This window comes from Aquarana catesbeiana, unplaced genomic scaffold (genome assembly GCF_042186555.1).
Source record: "Aquarana catesbeiana isolate 2022-GZ unplaced genomic scaffold, ASM4218655v1 unanchor228, whole genome shotgun sequence".
Taxonomy (NCBI): Eukaryota; Metazoa; Chordata; class Amphibia; order Anura; family Ranidae; genus Aquarana; species Aquarana catesbeiana.
The window spans coordinates 1,042,501-1,063,804 of NW_027362655.1; the positions used below are offsets into that span (position 1 = coordinate 1,042,501).

At 47.7% G+C, this 21,304-nt stretch overlaps 1 protein-coding gene across 1 annotated transcript in view; it reads right to left on the minus strand.

Annotated features, from left to right (window-relative positions):
* Positions 1–21,304, minus strand: part of LOC141121724 (uncharacterized) — a 197,573-nt gene that overhangs the window by 78,009 nt on the left and 98,260 nt on the right. Inside the window, 6 exon segments of the mRNA XM_073611435.1 lie at positions 7,775–8,143; positions 8,146–9,269; positions 14,983–15,124; positions 19,575–19,781; positions 19,867–19,964; positions 20,081–20,198. Coding sequence (XP_073467536.1) covers positions 7,775–8,143; positions 8,146–9,269; positions 14,983–15,124; positions 19,575–19,781; positions 19,867–19,964; positions 20,081–20,198 — 2,058 coding nt within the window.

Below are 21,304 nucleotides of genomic sequence, written 5' to 3' on the forward strand. Positions count from 1 at the left end.
GATGCCATGCCAGTACCAAAGGGACGGGTGGATAGGTAGGAGCTTGAAGGCGTCCGAGATGTTGGCTTTGGAGAGCCAGGCGCTTTGATGATCACTTGGATTGCCATATCCACAGAGGAATATTTCAGGGAGAACTCTTCGGAGGGGATTAGGGAATTGAGACTGGGCATGTGGGAAGAATGAGGCGCAGACAGGTCGTACACCAGACATAATTTATTAGAGAACTTGCCCTTGACAAGCCCAATAGGGTTGACTCTCCAAGTACTGAAAAGGGGCTGAGTGAAGGGGCCTATAATGAAATCTCGGTCTATTTCTGCTTGTAAGAGGCAATCTATGGCCTGCTCGTCAGTGGCCGCTGAGCGGAGATTCCTGCATTCGTAGGTAGTATGGGGCAGAGAAATGAAGCCGGTGTGAAACCCTGCTGTGAATCCCTGGATAAGGTAGGTGGCCAGGGAGGGAGTGGGGTGTGAAGTGAGGTAGAACCCTAGCCACAAGACATTGACTCGGCTTAGTCATGCCCTCTTCTGTTGTGTGACTTTGTACAAATTCCTTGGATGTGCCCTCTGGCATAGGGTGCAGATGTGGAGTAGGCGACACTGATAAAAGTTGCAGGACCTGAAATTATAGTTGTTGCAGATCGCTGCTCCTCCCATGGTTCGGACTGGGCGTCCGAATTTGTCCACCTGAGGCGTTTGTACAGGGGCTGACTGGCCCTGAACTATACCGGAGGTAGAGGGGGATTCTAAAGGGGCGTCTGATTGTCGCACCGGGTGGTGGTGTGGGTGGACTGGCAAATTGCGCACAGTGGTGAGCGCAAGCCGGCAAAGTGGCGACAGAACAGCTCTGTATCCATAAGGCTCCAATTTGTGGTTGTCTGAAATTGTGTGAGCCTGGCTGCTGCCTTTGCGGAAAAAGAACGGTGATAATCATAAAAAGAAAATCCTCCATACCAGCCCAGGTCTACTACAGTATGGAGGTATAAGTACAGCTCTTCTCTCCTGCTGGGAGCGGCTGAACATAGGACATCCCTCAGCATGCTGAAGGCCAGTGTGAATTCCGGGACGGATAACTTCCAGTTGAGCCTGGGGTCTTTGGCCTTAAGGATCACTGACACGTCCTCCCAGGTATAGGCTTTATTTTCCGCCAGATCGTGGATGGAAATGAGGAGAGAGGCAAGGTTGACGTCCCTGCCGTACAGTATGTCCTTCCTAATGCTGGCTGGAACCAAATGGGAGGAGTAGACAATGGGGCTCCACCCTGTGGTACCTGCAGGAAGGGGTGTCAAAACCTGGATTGTGGTCGGTTCAGGAATGACAGTGGCCGGACCAGCCTCCAGGAGTGCCACTCTGGTTTGTACATCCGTGACTGAGGTAGACAAGGATGATACCATGGTGTGGAGTTGTGAGATGGCGGAAGATATTGACTGGAGGGACGCCTGCTGGGTGCTGGGCCCTGCTGCGGCTGGTGGGGGGAAGAGGAGCTTGAAGAGCTCGCCTTTCCTAGTTGTAGCAGAGAAGGGCATGCCTCTGCGTCTTAGCTCTGCCATCAACTTGGGGATAGTCCATCCCCTGAGGGACTGCACACTGCCGCTCTCTGCGCCTGGAGAAGGTGACAGAGGGGCCGTGGGGTCTTTGCTGCCGGCCTGGGACATGGTTGATCTAGATAAGATATCCTGTCCTTGGGGTCGTGTTTTGGTTGACTGGAACCTGTTGGGGGTGACATGAATTTCAAGTTTGCTTCTTTTCCCTAAAAAGGCATACGTACCCAGCTTGTGCTGTGGGGTACTGGCATGAAACGAGGCCAGGACTGTTGTGGCCTACCAGGATGAATCGATACCTCACGAATGCCCAACATTAGAATCTGAAGTGCAGTGTATCGACAATGAAATGAATGAAATGTTTGCCTTGATCATGAAATGAATAAAACATCTTGCCATGACAGAGGCCTGGCTCGGTCATGCCGCGACTGCGACTGACAGCGAACCGGACTCTGGAGCATGTATTGAAATGAGGCAACAGAAAACATTGGTGCACACCAGAACAAATCGGTGCATATTGGATGTGACTGGATTTGAATCGGAGCGCAGTACGTAACAATGAAATGTTTTGCGCTGACAGAGGCGCGAATCAATTGTGCCGCCACTGCGACTGACAATGAACCGAGCTCTGGTACAGGTATTGGATAAGGCCGAAAAACTGGGGCACACCGTAACAAATCGGTGCATCTCGGATGCGACTGGATTCGAAAGGGGGTGCGATATGTGGGAGTGAAATGAATAGTAATTAATTCCCATGACAGAAATGCGGATTGGTCGCCCAGCATCTGTGACTAACCACGATCCAGACTCTGGAGCATGTACTGAAATGAGGCCAAGCAACTGGGGCACCCCGTAACGAATCAGTGCATCACAGATGCAACTGGATTCGAATCGGAGCGCGGTACATGACAGTGAAATGGTTTTGATTTGCCATGACAGAGGCACGAATCGATCATGCCGCTGTTGCGACTGACTACGAATCGGACTCTGGAGCATGTACCGAAATGTGGCAAATACCTGGGGCACGCCGAGACGAATCGGTGCATTTTTCAATGCGACTGGATTCGTATTGGAGCGTGATACGTGACAGTGAAATGATGGCCATGACAGAGATACGAATTGGTGAGCCGTAACCTGCGACTGACAACGAATCTGACTCTGGAGCATGTACTGAAATGAGGCCGTAAGCAACTGGGGCACACCGGAGCGAATCGGTGCATCTTTAGATGCGACTGGATTTGAATCGGAGCGCGGTACGTGACTGAAATGAATGAAATGGTTTGAAATGCTTAGAAGTGTTCTGAAATGTGAAATGAATTAGTATCGAACTGACATGAGTCGATATAGAGAATTTTGCGAATGACAACGGCTTGTCTTATGAAGCATGGTAAACAGTTTGTTAGACATGCCTGAATGAAGCGACGTCTACGTCGCGGTGGGGTACAAATAACGAAATGGCTAACATGACGACGGTACGAGTGGTATGCATTACGATTACGTTGTGAAATTGCGAGTGATTCGTAAGCTTGATATCACGGTTTAGTGACATGATATCTAACAATGCGTGAAATAAAAACGTCAGCCGAAACCCTACCTGTGACAGCCGAGCCAGACTCTCGAACACGGAAATTTTGCGAATACGGGAACTCACGAACACGAGAACTCACGGACGCTGAGTTTCGAATAGTCGGCCTAGTGACGTAGTATCGTGCACAGGAAACCGACAAATACCACAGGCGAGCGGGCTGGTTAAATACCCCCCGGGCTCCTCCCATAAATTCAGGCCACCATACTGGCCTTCCTACATATATATATATGAAATACACTGCAGCTAACTGAATCGCCTGCCAGAAGTATAGTAGAAACAGTATACCACCAGGAACGGACTGCAGTGAGATCTAGCTAAACTGTATGCAGTGGATATATATATATATATATATATATATATATATATATATATATATATATATATATATATATATATATGAAATACACTGCAGCTAACTGAATAATCTGCCTGCTCGCTCAATCTAAATGACACTCTCTCTCCGTCCACGACACACTACGCGAGGCTGACGTGCAGTCAGCCTTATATAGTGTGGACGTGGACTTAGTCTCCCTGAGCCATGATTGGAGAAAGGCACCCTGCCTTTGGCCAATTATGGCTCTCTTGGCTGAGAGCACTGTGATTGGCCAAACATGCAGGTCATGGTGCATGCTCTGGCCAATCATCATACAGCAATGCACTGCGGGAGCGCAGTGCATTATAGGACGTTACGCGCCGCTCGAATTTGGCGCCACCGGCCCATAATGTTCGGTTTTCGACGAACAGACGAACAGCCAATGTTCGAGTCAAACTCATGTTCGACCTGAACAGAAAGCTCATCCCTAGTGGTCAAGAGCAGGAAATAGTTTAGCTTGTATAATTTATAAAGTTGTGATGGTATTTGTACTCCTAGATATTTTATGGAGTGTTGCTCCCATTGAAATGGGATTTGTTGACGAGAAGGTTCTGGGTATCTACAAGAAGGAAAATGTGTAGGCAATATGATTTTGTTGCATTAACTTTAAAATTGCTCAGGGTACCAAAGAGCTCTAGTTCCTTTAAAAAACGATGGAAAGGCTATTACCGGATTGGTAATATAGGAGTAGGAGATCGTCCACAAATCAGCTGATTTTATATTGCTTATCGGAAATGTCCACACGCCGAATTGAGGTATTAGCGAGTATAGCCATCGCCAAGTGCTCCATTGCAAGTATATAGAGAAGTGGCGAGAGGGGGCATCCTTGGTGGGTCCCGTTAGAAATTTAAACAAGGTCTGAGAGCAAGCCATTTACCCTAACAAGAGCTGTTGGACAGGAATATAGGGCTGTTATTTTATCAAACATGTCCAAAGGTAAACCAATTTGATTAAGTGTTGATTTCAAGAATACCCAGTCTAGACGATCAAACTTCCTTTTGGCGTCCACTGAAAGAAGTCAAAGAGGGACCCTGCATGACTGGCAGTATGTGGTAAGAGATAATATTTTAATAGTATTATCCCGTGCTTCACGGGTAGAAATAAAATCAGCTTGATCTAAGCTAATGATTGAAGGAATGACCAAGCATATAAGTTAATTAAACCAATAATATTAACTGTTTTGTGGCATGGCTGCCCTGGATCACATACGTGATTCAGCATTTCTGGGTATAGGGAATGTCCGCGACTGATCTGTGCTGTGATTTATTGCCGGGATCTGCTGATTGGCTTAGTAAATACAGAACTCTGTACTGTGATTTGTTAACAACACAGAGCTCTGTATACGGAGGACCGATGTGGCTGTTTTTCTTCCTGTCTCATCAATCAGTAAAAGCCGCATACATTACACACTGTTAGGCACACAGATAACCCTTTGATTGCCGCTAGATGTTAACCCCTTCCAAGCCGGTGTCATTAGTACAGTGACAGTGTATAGTTTTATCACTGATCTCTGTACTGGTGATGTTGGTGTCATTAGTACAGTGACAGTATACAGTATTATCACTGTATTGGTGTTACTGATTATGTCGATATCATTAGTACAGGGACAGTGTATAGTATTATCACTGATCACTGTATTAGTGTCACTGGTGATGTCAGTGAGGGTCAGTTTCCCCCAGCGTCAGTTAGTGTCAGATTGTCCATCACACTATCGCAGTCCCATTAGAAGTCACTGACCACTATTAGCAGTATAAAAAAATTAAATAAATAAAAATTCCAATATATTCCATAGTTTGTAAGAATTATAACTTTCACACAAACCAGTCAGTATACACTTATTTGAATTGTTTTACCAAAGACATGGAGCAGAATACATTTTGGCCAAAATGTATGAAGAAATTAGATTTTTTTAAGTTTTCTGTTGGATGTTTTATAGCGGAAAGAAAAAAAATTTTTTAATTCTTGTTTTTTTGTTGTTTATATAATAAAAAATAAAAAATGCAGAGGTGATCAAAAAACAACAAAAGAAAGCTCTATTTGTGTGAAAAAATAATATAAAATATTTGTCTACAGTGTCACATGACCGAGCAATTACCAGTTAATGTAACGCAGTGCTGAATAACAAACAATGGCCTGGGCTGGTCATGAGGGGGGGGGGGGTAAAACCTTACCAAGGCTGGACTGGGTAAAGAATTTATAAGTCCAACATTTCCTCTTCCTGATATGTGGCTGCTGCACCATGTACTGGTATGAAGAAGTCTCCTGTTCTCTTTGTATTGCTTATTTTGAGTGACAACCCTAGTGATCCTGCCAGTATCTCTACTTTCCAGTTAAGAACTGACTACACTAGGCATGAGAGCACAACATGGTCAATTTGTTGGCGGCTGTGCCGAGCTTGGAAGTCAACCTGCTCTCTTCCAATCATCAGACCTGTGCTTACAATTTTCCCCCCGCCCTGCCATTCACTGGGATGACCTGTGTGTTGCTGTGTCTCCTATTCCAACTCCTATGCAGCTGAGAACAGAGGGAATGTGATCAGTAGAAAAGTACTTATAATATATTTTATATCCATACACAAATGTTTTGCCTTTCATTTCTATTTTAAACTGAATGGGTTGTTTTACAAGGTGAGGCTTACATACACTTTACCTTTACCTTCCCCCAATATCTGCTGTACTGATAAGTGTACGAGTATGACCTCAGGTATTAGTATGAAATCATGTCTGACAAAGGAAACTAAGGAGTCTACTTATAGAAAATGAATTCAGCTGTTACACATATTGCTATCATTTAACACAGTGATTTCCTATGATTGTCAGCTCCATCTAGTGGCCATAAAACTCAATCAGTAAAAATATCACAATATCGCATTATGACCACCAGATGGAGCCAAGGAAACCAGCGTATGAAATAAAATACATCCAATATTTATCACATCTGGGTGAATGCCGTCACATTCAACTAATTTTTTAACCAACAAGTTAAACTTATTTTTTTGCTAGAAATTTACTTAGAAAAAAATATATATAATGTTTGGGGGTTCTAACACTCTAGAGAATTAAATGGCGCTCGTTGCAATACTTTCTGTCACACCGTATTTGAGCAGCGGTCTTTTTTTGGAAAAAATCTCCATTGGCGATGTTTAAACATTTCTACAGGTTACCAGTTTTGAGTTACAGAGGAGGTCTAGGGCTAGAATTATTGCTCTCGCTCTAACAATCGTGGTGATACCTCACATATGTGGTTTTAACATCGTTTTCATATCCAGGTGCTGCTCACGTATGCATTCACTTCTGCGCACAAGCTCGTCGGGACGGGGCGCTTTAAAAAATTTATTTTTTCTTATTTATTTTACTTTTTTATTTTGACACAGTTTTTAAAAAAAAAAAAAAATGGGTCACTTTTATTCGTATTACAAGGAATGTAAACATCCCTTATAATAGAGAAAAAAAGCATGACAGGACCTCCTAAATATGAGATCTAGGGTCAAAAAAACCTCAGATCTCATATTTACACTAAAATGCAATAAAAAAAAAATTGGAAAAAAAAAAAATAATAATAATGTCTCCTTTAAGAGTTATGGGCGGAAGTGACGTTTGACGTTGCTTCCGCTCTCCCATGCCATGGAGCTGAGCAGGGGCCATCTTCCCCTCAGTCAGCAGCCAGGCTTCCACAGGAGAGGACACGATCATCTCCTCCGCTATCGGTGGATCTGGTAAGCGGCGTAGAGGACCGGAGCGCGTCGGGAGAGGGGCACCTCTCCCGCCGCCGATAAAAGTGATCACGCCATGGGGACCACTTTTACCTTAAAGATAAATGCACACCATTCCCGAAAACACCGGGGTTATAGCAGCTAGCTGCTGCCATAACCCCATTTTTTAGCGTACCGTACAGGTACGGCTATTTGCGTGAAGTGATTTAGACCTCTAAGTGTTTGTGCAATCTTACACCACAAGATGTACTCAGCCAATGAAAGGTAATGAATCCATTTTTATTTTTCTACTGCTATTAATGGCCAACACGGCACAACACTTCATCCATGTCTTTGGTGATCTCTGATCTCCTTATGAACAGTTTCTTACATGATGAAGATCAGCCATGGAGTATATCTGAGGTGTATATCAGGGTGTGCTTCTTCCCCACATGAGAGCTGTGATGTCCAGCAACATTCATATAGAAGACATTTCCCGCACTCAAGGCACTAATACGCCTCAAGGTTTGTGTGGGATCCCTGATGTACAGGAAGACAGGACTTCAATTAGGAACAATTCCCTCACTCAGGACAGGAATACGGCTTCTCCCCCGTTTGAGATCTCTGATGTGTGTAAAAAACAGACTTCCATGAAAAACATTTCCGACACTTAAGACAGGAATACGGCTTCTCACCCGTGTGCAATCTCTGATGTGTGTTAAAAGTGGACTTCTGTGAAAAACTTTTCCCACACTCAGGACAGGAATAGGGCTTCTCCCCCATGTGAGATCTCTGTGTGTAAAGATGGAACTTATCTGAAAAACATTTCCAACACTCAGGACAGGAGTAAGGCTTCTCCCCTGTGTGAGATCTCTGATGTTTGCAAAGATGGGACTTCACTGAAAAACATTTCCCGCACTCAGGACAGGAATGCGGCTTCTCCCCCGTGTGCAATATCTGATGTGTGTGTAAAGATTGGCCTTCTGTGAAAAACATTTCCCGCACTCAGTACAGGATTACGGCTTCTCCCCTGTGTGAGATCTCTGATGTTTGCAAAGATGGGACTTACATGAAAAACATTTCCCGCACTCAGAACAGGAATATGGCTTCTCCCCTGTGTGAGATCTCTGATGTGTGTAAAGATTGTTCTTCAGTGAAAAACATTTCCCGCACTCAGTGCAGGAATACGGCTTCTCCCCTGTGTGAGATCTCTGATGTCTGTAAAGATTGGACTTCCGTGAAAAACATTTCCCGCACTCAGAACAGGAATATGGCTTCGCCCCTGTGTGAGATCTCTGATGTGTGTAAAGACTGCACTTCTGTGAAAAACATTTCCCGCACTCAGTGCAGGAATACGGCTTCTCCCCTGTGTGAGATCTCTGATGTGTGTAAAGAATGGACTTCTGTGAAAAACATTTCCCGCACTCAGAACAGGAATATGGCTTCTCCCCTGTGTGAGATCTCTGATGTGTGTAAAGACTGCACTTCTGTGAAAAACATTTCCCGCACTCAGAACAGGTATACGGCTTCTCCCCTGTGTGAGATCTCTGATGTGTGTAAAGACTGCACTTCTGTGAAAAACATTTCCCACACTCAGGACAGGAAAGTGGCTTCTTCCCAATGTGAGATCTCAGATGTTTGTAAAGCTTGGACTTCACTGAAAAACATTTCCCACACTCAGGACAGGAATACGGTTTCTCCCCCGTGTGAGATTTCTGATGTTTGTAAAGATTGGACTTCTGTGAAAAACATTTCCCGCATTCAGAACAAGAATACGGCTTCTCCCCCGTGTGAGTTACTTTATGCACATTAAGTGTGGATTTAAAACGGAAACACTTCCCGCACTCAGTACAGGAAAACCTCTTATCTGTTGGAAGGACGGCACCGTCCCTCACAGTCTGAGGTTCCTCAGGATAAGAGGAATACGATGGTCCAACTACACTGTGTGGTACCGGATGGACATTTGAGGTAGCCGGGTTTTCTCCTGGACTATACTGTGTGATGTCCTCATCTTCTACTTTACAGTCTGGAGACAAAGTGAGACAATCCTCTGAGGTTTTCCTCATCTCCCGTCCATCTACTAAAATAGAAATAAAAAGATTATTACTAGACATGAACAGATTGGTTCCCCTAAACCAGGACTCCACCCACATCAGGCAGCTTTGTCTCTGAGGATATTACAATTCCCCCCTCAAGGTAACTAGTAAATGGGTCCTCTGATCTCCTACCAGTTCATTTCTTTATTCATGGACCTTAGTCAGAGAGTGAGGAAACAACGAGAACTGTCTTTTATAGGAGTTACAGTGATGAGGGGATTATAGGACAAATGTCCCCACCCCCTCTACCACTCACTGTCATCTTCCCAACACAAGAAGTCCTGCACTTTCTTATGTAGTCCATGATTTAGTCATGAATAACAGTGGGGTTGAGCCCCACCAGAGGTCAGAGAGTGAGGATGGGGGGAGAACAACCAAGATGAAGACTGGACTGATCCTGAAGACCACCATCATTGGGTTATTGACTCCTCCCTCATTATCACTTTATGTTTAAGGTTCCAAAGTTTGACGATGTTATTACATTATTATCAACATGTAAAAGTCTGTGCTCCAATCAAATCATCAGATATAAAATGTCCAGCTGGTAGAAAGTGTGAAACAAAAGAGAATAAATATTATGTTTATATATAGCAGTGGTTAGAGGCGAGAGAGCAGAAGTCAGGACTGAGTAATGTACAACATATTGTATAAGATACAACAGATAGGACTATATAGTATCAGAAGTATGTAATGTACAACATAGAGTATATAGTGCAGGGGTCAGGAGTATGTAATGTACAACAGAGTATATAATGCAGGGGTCAGGAGCAGGGCCGGTGTCTGCATAAGGCAGCCAAGGCGGCCGCCTGAGGGTGCCAGTAAAGGGGGGGTGCCAAAGTCAGGTGCTAATGCTGGCACTGGCCCTCCTCTCATCCTTACCTGGCTCAGTAAGCTGACACAGACCAGCAGCACATCACAGCCTCAGGCGTTGTTAACTTCAGGCTCCACTGACTCCACGGTTTGAGCTCCTCTCATGAGTCCCGGCCCCGCCTACTCCACTCCCCCTCCTCTCTGACAGGTGCAGGGCAGGAAGAGCAACACGGTCTTCCTCAGAGACCAGAGAGCCCTCGGGGATCGCTATGGCAGCAAAAGGAAATCCCCTCCTCCCCCCTGGGCGGTGGTAGAAAGACACAAACACTTCCAGTCCAGCAACACACTGAGACAATCGCTGCTGAACTGGAGGCCATGTGAGATGAGGTGGGGGGGCTTGGAAGGAGCCGGGTGAGACAAGGGGGAGGGGTCAGGGCCCAGCAGAAGGCACAGGAGGAGCGTGAGTGTCACAGCACAGATGAAAGGACGTTATATCTGTAAGTCTGCCAGCACTGTGGAAGGGTAAGCAAAAATCAATGCTGATTTTAGCTTTATATCTGTCTCTTGTGCCATGTCCACAGATTCTGACCTCCCATGTACCATGTCCGCAGTCTCTGACCTCCCATATGCCATGTTCACAGTCTCTGACCTCCCATGTGCCATGTTCACAGTCTCTGACCTCCCATATGCCATGTTCACAGTCTCTGACCTCCCATATGCCATGTTCACAGTCTCTGACCTCCCATATGCCATGTTCACAGTCTCTGACCTCCCATGTGCCATGTTCACAATATGAAGAAGCAGAGGATCGGAGGAAGAAGAAGATGGAGGAAGAAACCGAAGGAAGATAGAAGAAAGAAGGAAGAAGATAGAAGATGGAAAAAAGAAGACTTTAAATAAAGGAATTGTCAAAAACTGTCTCCTGTCATTTTAAACATTTTTGACAGTTTTTTTGTGAAAGGGTAGGGGGTACCCCCTTACCATTTCACACGGGGGGGCGGGATCTGGGGGTCCCCTTGTTAAAGGGGGCTTCCAGATTCCAATAAGCCCCCCGCCCGCAGACCCCCACAACCACCGTCCAAGGGTTGTGGGGATGAGGCCCTTGTCCTCATCAACATGGGGACAAGGTGCTTTGGGGGGCCGCTACCCCAAAGCACCCTCCCAGTGTTGAGGGCATGTGGCCTGGTAGGGTCTGGTATGGATTTTTGGGGGGACCTCACGCCAACTTTTTTTAAAATTTTGGCTCGGGGTTCCCCTTAAAATCCATACCAGACCTGAAGGGTCTGGTATGAATTTTGAGGGGTCCCCTACGTCATTTTTTTTTTAATTTTGGCACGGGGTTCCCCTTAATATCCATACCAGACCTGAAGGGGCTGGTATGGAATTCAAGGGGACCCCCACGCCAGTTTTTTTTTTTTTAATTTTGGTTGGGGGTTCCCCTGTGGGGAAATCCCATGCAGTTTTTATCAATGACCTTTTATGTGTATTGTTGGACCGGCAATTCATTAATAGCCGCGAGTAATTTTAAATGACTTTTTTTCCTTTAGAAATGTCATTTTGCTGTCAGACTGTTCTAAACACAGGAAACATGTGCTCCTTTACAGGCATACTATAGACACCCCCCAGGTACGAAATTTTAAGAAATATTACACTTTTATTGTTTGACTTTAAGCATTAATAAAATCACTGCTCCCGAAAAAACGGACGTTTTTAAAACTTTTTTTTGCATTGATATATGTCCCCTGGGGCAGGACCCGGGTCCCCAAACACTTTTTAGGACAACACCATGCAAATTAGCCTTTAAAATGAGCACTTTTAATTTCGAACGTTCAAGCCCCATAGACTTCAATGGGGTTCTAACGTTCGTGCAAAGTTTTGGTCTGTTCGCAAGTTCTGGTACGAACCGAACCGGGGGGTGTTCGACTCATCCCTAATCAGAAGTGGGGAGGAGCCGAGACAGCCGCTGAGGGACCCTAGAAGACGAGGATCGGGGCCACTGTGTGCAAAACGAGCTGCACAGTGGAGGTAAGAATGACATATTTGTTATTTAAAAAAAAAAAATCAAACCTTTAGTGTCACTTTAATGGCGTATTTATTGATAAAAGCTTGAGCAGCTACATAAAAAGCTCTGGAGAGCGTTCTCCAGTTCAAAATAAACACAGAGATATTCTTGCAAGAAAGAAATTCCATACAGGATCAAATTGCGCTTGCGCAGAACGTGTGTGCATAGCGTCCCAACGATCATTTCATCATATGTGACGTCATCCTGCATATCATCACCTCTTCCTGTTTCATTTCAGCACTTTGTGTAACTTTCGTATGCAATTTTTTGTCTGCTCCATTGGGTATTAATTGCATAGAATTGCACATTTGGTTATTGTTTCAATTTTTTGGATTGTTCATTTCAATATACTGAATTGCACATCTGCACTTTGTTTAGCTATTTAGCAAATTTTTGTTTTACTTTATTATGTATTAATCGCATTGAATTGCACATTTGGCTATTGTTTACATTTTTGTGATTGCACATTTTAATGTACTGAATTGTACATTTGCACTTAAACCTGACATCTGACATTTATGTACAGGGTCATTTTCTCTACTGACCTAGTGCTGCACTTTGTTATTTGCATAGTCTCTGTGAACTGTAATGTAAGGGGGAGCTCTATGGACTCTTGTGTAAGGAGGGGGCTGTGGTGACCAGAGACTCTCTTACATCACAGTTTCCCTTTACACCAGAGTCAGCCATCAGATTCCTCAGCGTTCTCCTTTACATCACATTCCTCAGCGTTCTCCTTTACATCACATTCCTCAGCGTTCTCCTTTACATCACATTTCTCAGCGTTCTCTTTTACATGAGGGTCCACAGAGTTCTCCTTTACATCACATTCCTCAGCGTTCTCCTTTACATCACATTCCTCAGCGTTCTCCTTTACATCACATTCCTCAGCGTTCTCCTTTACATCACATTCCTCAGCGTTCTCCTTTACATCACATTCCTCAGCGTTCTCCTTTACATCACATTCCTCAGCGTTCTCTTTTACATGAGGGTCCACAGAGTTCTCCTTTACATCAGGGTCCACAGAGTTCTCCTTTACATCAGGGTCCACAGAGTTCTCCTTTACATCAGGGTCCACAGAGTTCTCCTTTACATCAGGGTCCACAGAGTTCTCCTTTAAATCCTTACACTGTAAAGGAGAACCCTGTGTTGAGTTATATTAACCTGACCTTGATGTAAATGGAAAAATATTTTTTTTGCCTTTTGTTATAACTTAACTACTTGCCAACCAGCCGCAGTACATATACTGCAGCCGGTGGGCTCTATTGCGCGAAACGACATACCTGTATGTTATTTTGTGCAATAGCCAGCAGGGGCACGCACACTGATCGGCCACAGTGGGAGCCAGTCAGTGGGTCTGGCGGATGCGATATCCACCGGCCACCCGGGATCGTTCCCCAGAGAGACAGGACGGCGGTCTGCTAATGTAAACAAGGCAGATCGCCATCTTGTCAGGTATGAACATCGCGATCTAGTTTTCCTGCTAAGCATGAACACAGATCTCTGTGTTCACCTAGTCAGTCCATCCCCCCACAGTTAACAAGCCCCTCCTAGGGACACATTTAACCCTTTAATTGCCGATGTTAACCCCCTCCCTGCCAGTGTTATTAGTACAGTGACAGCGCATATTTTTAGCACTGATTACTGTATTAATGTCACTGGTCCCCAAATAAAGTGTCAGTTAGGTGTCCGATTTGTCTGCCGCAATCCTACTAAAAATTGGCTGATCGCCACCTTCCCCTGCTATGTATCCCGGGCTCTGCTTGCCCATAGTGGGTGCTGCTGGGTAGAAGGGAGGAAGTAGAACGGACACAGGTCCGCTCTCCTCCCCTTGTTGTTCCTGGAAGTGGCTTTGACAGTTTCTCCAGCCATGAAGACCGGGAAAGAATGTAATGCAATGCGATGTACACTGAATTACATTCATGACTGAATGCATGGCAACATTGATGATGTAACGTCAGGCAAATAAAGTGTATGCCATATGGGGGTGGGGGTTTGCATCGTAGAGGGGAGGGAGGTAGCAGGAGGACAGTTGGGGGGGCACCAAAATGCACCTTCACATAAGTAGACAAAAATCCTTGCACCACCCTGGTCAGGAGTATGTAATTTACAACAGAGTATATAGTGCAGGGGTCAGGAGTATGTCATGTACAACAGAGTATATAGTGCAGGGGTCAGGAGTATGTCATGTACAACAGAGTATATAGTGCAGGGGTCAGGAGTATGTCATGTACAACAGAGTATATAGTGCAGGGGTCAGGAGTATGTAATGTACAACATAGATTATACAGTGTAAGAGTCAGGGCTCATAATATTGATATTCAATAACCAGTGGAAGCTCAAATGTTTACTGAAGCCAAGTTGTAGAGGTCCCACACCGCTGCCTCCCATCTCCTGAGACTGCACTCAGTGACTTGGGTCTGAGATTATACAGACATATCCTTCCACCCGGCACAGCCAACAAACAACAGAACAAGGAACCCTGGGAGAATTGTTCTGTCAGAGATCTTACTAGACCCGGGTATGGGGGCAGAAGACCCAAAGCACATAACACAGGTGTCTAGGTCTAGTAACGCCTATGGTGAAAATCAACATTTTACTGCCAGCTGAACCCCAGAATCTCCATAAATCCAGTCTAGATGCATAAATTGTGTCTGCAGCACAGAGAAGGAAGATTATCCGAGAGAAATACAGGAATACAGGATGGGGAACACAGTTCAGGAAAGTGACCAGGGGATTACAGGCTGATATCACCCAGTCCTTGCCCTACTCTGGACCAATCAGTGAGCAGTATGGGTGGAGGAATGTATTTAGTGTTAATGACCCACCTGTGCTGATCTCTGTAGGAGTGTCCTCCTCTATAAATGTCCCCGTTATTCCATCCTCCTTCATAGACTGCTGATCATCCCTCACATACATCTCTTCTTCTTCTGCTTTAACCTCAAATTCTATATCGATTGGATCTCCACTCTAAATCAAGAAAATGAGAGAGAATATCATCTGTAAAATATAAGCTTTATTATTGTGACATCACATAAACAAATCCACACATTGGTGTTGATTTACTAAAGGCAAATCCACTACGCACTAAAGGTGCACTTGGAAGTGCAGTCGCTGTAGATCTGAGGGGAAGATCTGAAATGAGGGGAAGCTCTGCTGATGTCTATCATCTAATCATGTGCAAGCAAAAATGCTGTTTTTTTTTTTTCCTTCTATGTTCCCCTCAGATCTACAGCGACTGCATTTTCAATTGCACAGAGGATTTGCCTTTAGTAAATAAACACCCGTCTCCTCAAGTTCATGTTCTAGATCTGTGTTTCTCAACCTTTTTACCTTGGAGGAACCCCTGGCAACAAGTTTGAGATCTTGAGAAACCCCTGAAATAATGTTTAAATCTACAGCTCATGGAACATTGGTATGATCAGCGAGCTGTTGATAACAAAAATTATTTGTAGAAATGCATAATAAATATTAAAACTTACCTAATTAATGTGAAACTTGTGCTTTCTTTTCCTGCAGAGCTGATCCATTCAGGGGACATTACATGAGGCAGAGCACATTACATGGGGCAGAGCACATTACATGGGGCAGTGGACATGACACGGGGCAGTGGACATGACATGGGGCAGTGGACATGGCATGGGACAGAGCACATGGCATGGGACAGAGCACATGGCATGGGACAGGGGACATGGCATGGGACAGGGGACGTGACAGGGGACAGGGGAAATTACATGGGGTAGAGCACATGACAGGGAACATGACAGGGGACATTACATGGGACAGGGGACTTTACATGGGGCATTACATGGGACAGGGGACAAGACATGGGACATTACATGGGGCAGAGCCCATTACATGGGACAGGGGACATTACATGGGACTGAGCTCATGACATGGGACAGGGCACATGGCATGGGGCAGAGCACATGGCATGGGGCAGAGCACATGGCATGGGGCAGAGCACATGGCATGGGGCAGAGCACATTACATGGGGCAGAGCACATTACATGGGGCAGAGCACATTACATGGGGCAGAGCAAATTACATGGGGCAGAGCAAATTACATGAGACAGAGCACATTACATGGGACAGGGCATATGACAGGGGACATTATATGGGGCAGGGAACATGACAAGGCACATTACATGGGGCAGGGGACATGACAAGGCACATTACATGGGGCAGGGGACATGACAAGGGACAGGGCACATGATAGGGTACATTACATGGGACAGAGCACATGACAGGGGAAATTACATGGGACGGGGGACTTTACATGGGGCAGGGGACATGACAGGGGACATTACGTGGGGCAGAGCCCATTACATGGGACAGGGACATGACAGGGGACATTACGTGGGGCAGGGCACATTACATGGGGCAGAGCACATTACATGGGGCAGGGTACATGGCATGTAGCAGAGCACATGACATGGGGCAGAGCACATGACATGGGGCAGAGCACATGACATGGGACATTACATAGGACAGGGAACATGACAGGGGACAGAAGAGCACATGACAGGGGACATTACATGGGACAGGGAACATGACAGGGGACATTACATGGGACAGGGAACATGACAGGGGACATTACATGGGACAGGGAACATGACAGGGGACATTACATGGGACAGGGAACATGACAGGGGACATTACATGGGACAGGGAACATGACAGGGGACATTACATGGGACAGGGAACATGACAGGGGACATTACATGGGGCAGGGGACATGACATGGGAAATTACATGAGGCAGAGTCCATTACATGGGACAGGGGACATGACAGAGGACATTACATGGGGCAGAGCACATGCCATGGGGCAGGGAACATGGCATGGGGCAGGGAACATGGCATGGGGCAGGGAACATGGCATGGGGCAGGGAACATGGCATGGGGCAGGGCATATGACAGGGGACATGACTGTCAGAGAGTTCACCTCGGCAGGCAGGGTGCTCGCGGTGGTGGGCGTCAGGGCGCGTCGGCGCGCGCGTTCCTGCGGGTCCTGTTGCGCGCGTTCCTTGCAGCTCCAGTACGCGTGTCCCGGTCAGATCTGTTGTGTATGCCGGTGTGCGGGGGCACGCGCGCGGGCGTGTGTGGGGGCGCGTGCCTGTGCGTGCCGATGCGCGTGCACGTGCTCCGTTTGGCGCCAAAATGCCCATTTAAGCCAGCCTGCCTCTGTGATCAGTGCTGCCTGATCAACAGCTTGCCGTCCGTAGTACCTGTACCAGAACCTGTTCCTATACTCTCCAGATCTCCTTACGACCTGGCTTGCTTCCTGAACCTCCCTCTGAACTCCGCCTGCACCCGACCTTTGGCCTGTCTGACTATTCCTTTGCCTGCTCCACTGTACCTCATTGTCTGCCTGTTGCCGAACCCAGCCTGTCTCCTGACCATCCTGTTCAGTCCCATTGCCTGTGTTCCAGCCTGCACCTGCTGTTATAGACTGCTCTTCCATCTGCATCTGGACTTCAGTTCACAGGCTCTCATACCACTCCACACTCCCGTGCTTCCTGTTTACCTTACCAGGGGCCGCGAGTCGGACGCGTAAGGGAGCCTACCCACTGCCCAAGCGGACTCACCGGTCTGGTAAGTAGGAGTCTGATAATGACAAGGCACATTACATATGACAGGGGACAGGGGAAATTACATGGGGTAGAGCACATGACAGGGAACATGACAGGGGACATTACATGGGACAGGGAACTTTACATGGAACAGGGGACTTGACATGGGACAGGGGACATGACATGGGACATTACATGGGGCAGAGCCCATTATATGGGACAGGGCGCGTGGCATGGGACAGGGCGCGTGGCATGGGACAAGGCGCGTGGCATGGGGCAGGGCGCGTGGCATGGGGCAGGGCGCGTGGCATGGGGCAGGGCGCGTGGCATGGGGCAGGGAGCGTGGCATGGGGCAGGGAGCGTGGCATGGGGCAGGGAACGTGGCATGGGGCAGGGAACGTGGCATGGGGCAGGGCGCGTGGCATGGGGCAGGGCGCGTGGCATGGGGCAGGGAACGTGGCATGGGGCAGGGAACATATGACAGGGGACAGTACATGGGGCAGGGCACATGACAAGGCACATAACATGGGGCAGGGGACATAACAAGGCACATTACATGAGGCAGGACACATTACATGGGACAGGGCACATGATAGGGTACATTACATGGGACAGGGGAAATTACATGGGACAGGGGACATTACATGGGGCAGAGCACATGATATGGGACAGGGCACATGACATGGGACAGGGCACATGACATGGGGTAGAGCACATGGCATGGGACAGGGCACATGGCATGGGACAGGGCACATGGCATGGGACAGGGCACATGACATGGGACAGGGCACATGACATGAGACTGAGCTCATTACATGGGACAGGGCACATGACATTGGGCAGAGCACATTACATGGGACAGGGCATATGACAGGGGACATTACATGGGGCAGGGGACATGACAAGGCACATTACATGGGGCAGGGGACATTACATGGGACAGGGCACATGGTAGGGTACATTACATGGGACAGAGCACATGACAGGGGAAATTACATAGGACAGGGGACATGACATGGGACAGGGGACATTACATGGGGCAGAGCACATTACATGGGACAGGGGACATGACATGGGACATTACATGGGGCGGAGCACATTACATGGGACAGGGGACATGACATGGGACATTACATGGGGCGGAGCACATTACATGGGACAGGGGACATGACATGGGACATTACATGGGGCGGAGCACATTACATGGGACAGGGGACATGACATGGGACATTACATGGGGCAGAGCACGTTACATGGGACAGGGGACATGACAGGGGACATTACATGGGGCAGGGCACATTACATGGGGCAGGGGACATGACTTGGGGCAGGGGACATGACTTGGGGCAGGGGACATGACTTGGGGCAGGGGACATGACTTGGGGCAGGGGACATGACTTGGGGCAGGGGACATGACTTGGGGCAGGGGACATGACATCCAACAGGGAACATGACAGGGGGCAGAGCACATTACATGGGACAGGCCACATTACATGGGGTGGGGGACATGACAAGGGACAGACTGTTGGGCACATTGTGGGGGGGGACACACAGCTGGGCACAGTAGCAGCTTTCTTCTTCTGGCTTCAGAACTCATTTCATATCTCCTCCAGTGGCACGCTGTTCCCCCTGGGCCCCTCATCCTCCTGTCCACTCCAGATGTCACGTACTCGAGAAGGACAAGGGGAGGAGGGGCTTGCAGGGAACAGCGCACTACAGCCAATAGGATACCAGCCGCTTCACTGCCTAAATCTGTGCGATCCTCATGTCAGCTGCCTGACTGACAGTCAGATCGCCGCGGAACCCCGGTTTAGAACCACTGTTCTAGATGATCCATCCTACCAACCTTGTAACAGTGAGGGATGGTGTGATCTTCCTGTGTGGAATCCCAGGAATACAGAGGACGGGGACATCTCTCTGGTAGGTTCCTGGTATTAGATGGCTCCATCATATCCTTGTCTCCTTCTGAAAACTTCTCCATCACTCCATACTCCTCATCCTCCTCTTTATACTCTTCTTTAACTTCAACTTTAGAATCTCTAAGGTTTCCACTCTGAATATATAATAAAATGACATCAGTAACAATGCAGATAATGTACAGATCCTAATGATACTATCAGTGATTGTTCCTCATATACCTGATGATGGTGAGGGATGGTGTGACCTTCCTGTGTGGAATCCCGGGAATACAGAGGACGGGGACATCTCTCTGGTGGGTTCCCATTACTGGATCCATCTGTATGAAACACACACACTGACTGAATACATTGTTTCTATGTGTTTATCAGATGATGGGGGATCTAGGTGGACCCTCCGTACTGCTCTCTCCTTTACAATAAAGTCTCCTCTTACCCGGTGATGTGAGGGGCGGCTGATTGTCCATCATGATGTCCTTGTAGAGATCCTTGTGTCCTTCTAAATACTCCCACTCCTCCATGGAGAAATAGACAGTGACATCCTGACACCTTATAGGAACCTGACACACACAATGATACAGTCACCATCCAGACACATCCCTTGTCTGTTACTGGATAATGTCCCAGAATTCCCAGCACCGCTCACTTTTTCTCTATGATCTCTCTGGAGACTTCTAGAATGTTCTTTTTATTTCTCTATTCTATTAGAGAGGGAGGTGGAGGCAGTGCCGATCCTGACCTCCCTGGGGCCCTAAGCAAAATTCTGCTAAGGGGCCCTCTACCTGACCCAGGATGCCGTGAGCTATGTAAACCATTTGCCATTGCCACACAGTCACACCTGACAGAGTCTCCCCCTACATCAGGGTCCCCAGAGAGCCTCCCCCTACATCAGGGTCCCCAGAGAGCCTCCCCCTACATCAGGGTCCCCAGAGAGCCTCCCCTTACATCAGGGTCCCCAGAGAGCCTCCCCTTACATCAGGGTCCCCAGAGAGCCTCCCCTTACATCAGGGTCCCCAGAGAGCCTCCCCTTACATCAGGGTCCCCAGAGAGCCTCCCCTTGCATCAGGGTCCCCAGAGAGCCTCCCCTTGCATCAGGGTCCCCAGAGAGCCTCCCCTTGCATCAGGGTCCCCAGAGAGCCTCCCCTTGCATCAGGGTCCCCAGAGAGCCTCCCCTTGCATCAGGGTCCCCAGAGAGCCTCCCCTTGCATCAGGGTCCCCAGAGAGCCTCCCCTTGCATCAGGGTCCCCAGAGAGCCTCCCCTTGCATCAGGGTCCCCAGAGAGCCTCCCCTTGCATCAGGGTCCCCAGAGAGCCTCCCCTTGCATCAGGGTCCCCAGAGAGCCTCCCCTTGCATCAGGGTCCCCAGAGAGCCTCCCCTTGCATCAGGGTCCCCAGAGAGCCTCCCCTTGCATCAGGGTCCCCAGAGAGCCTCCCCTTGCATCAGGGTCCCCAGAGAGCCTCCCCTTACATCAGGGTCCCCAGAGAGCCTCCCCTTACATCAGGGTCCCCAGAGAGCCTCCCCTTACATCAGGGTCCCCAGAGAGCCTCCCCTTACATCAGGGTCCCCAGAGAGCCTCCCCTTACATCAGGGTCCCCAGAGAGCCTCCCCTTACATCAGGGTCCCCAGAGAGCCTCCCCTTACATCAGGGTCCCCAGAGAGC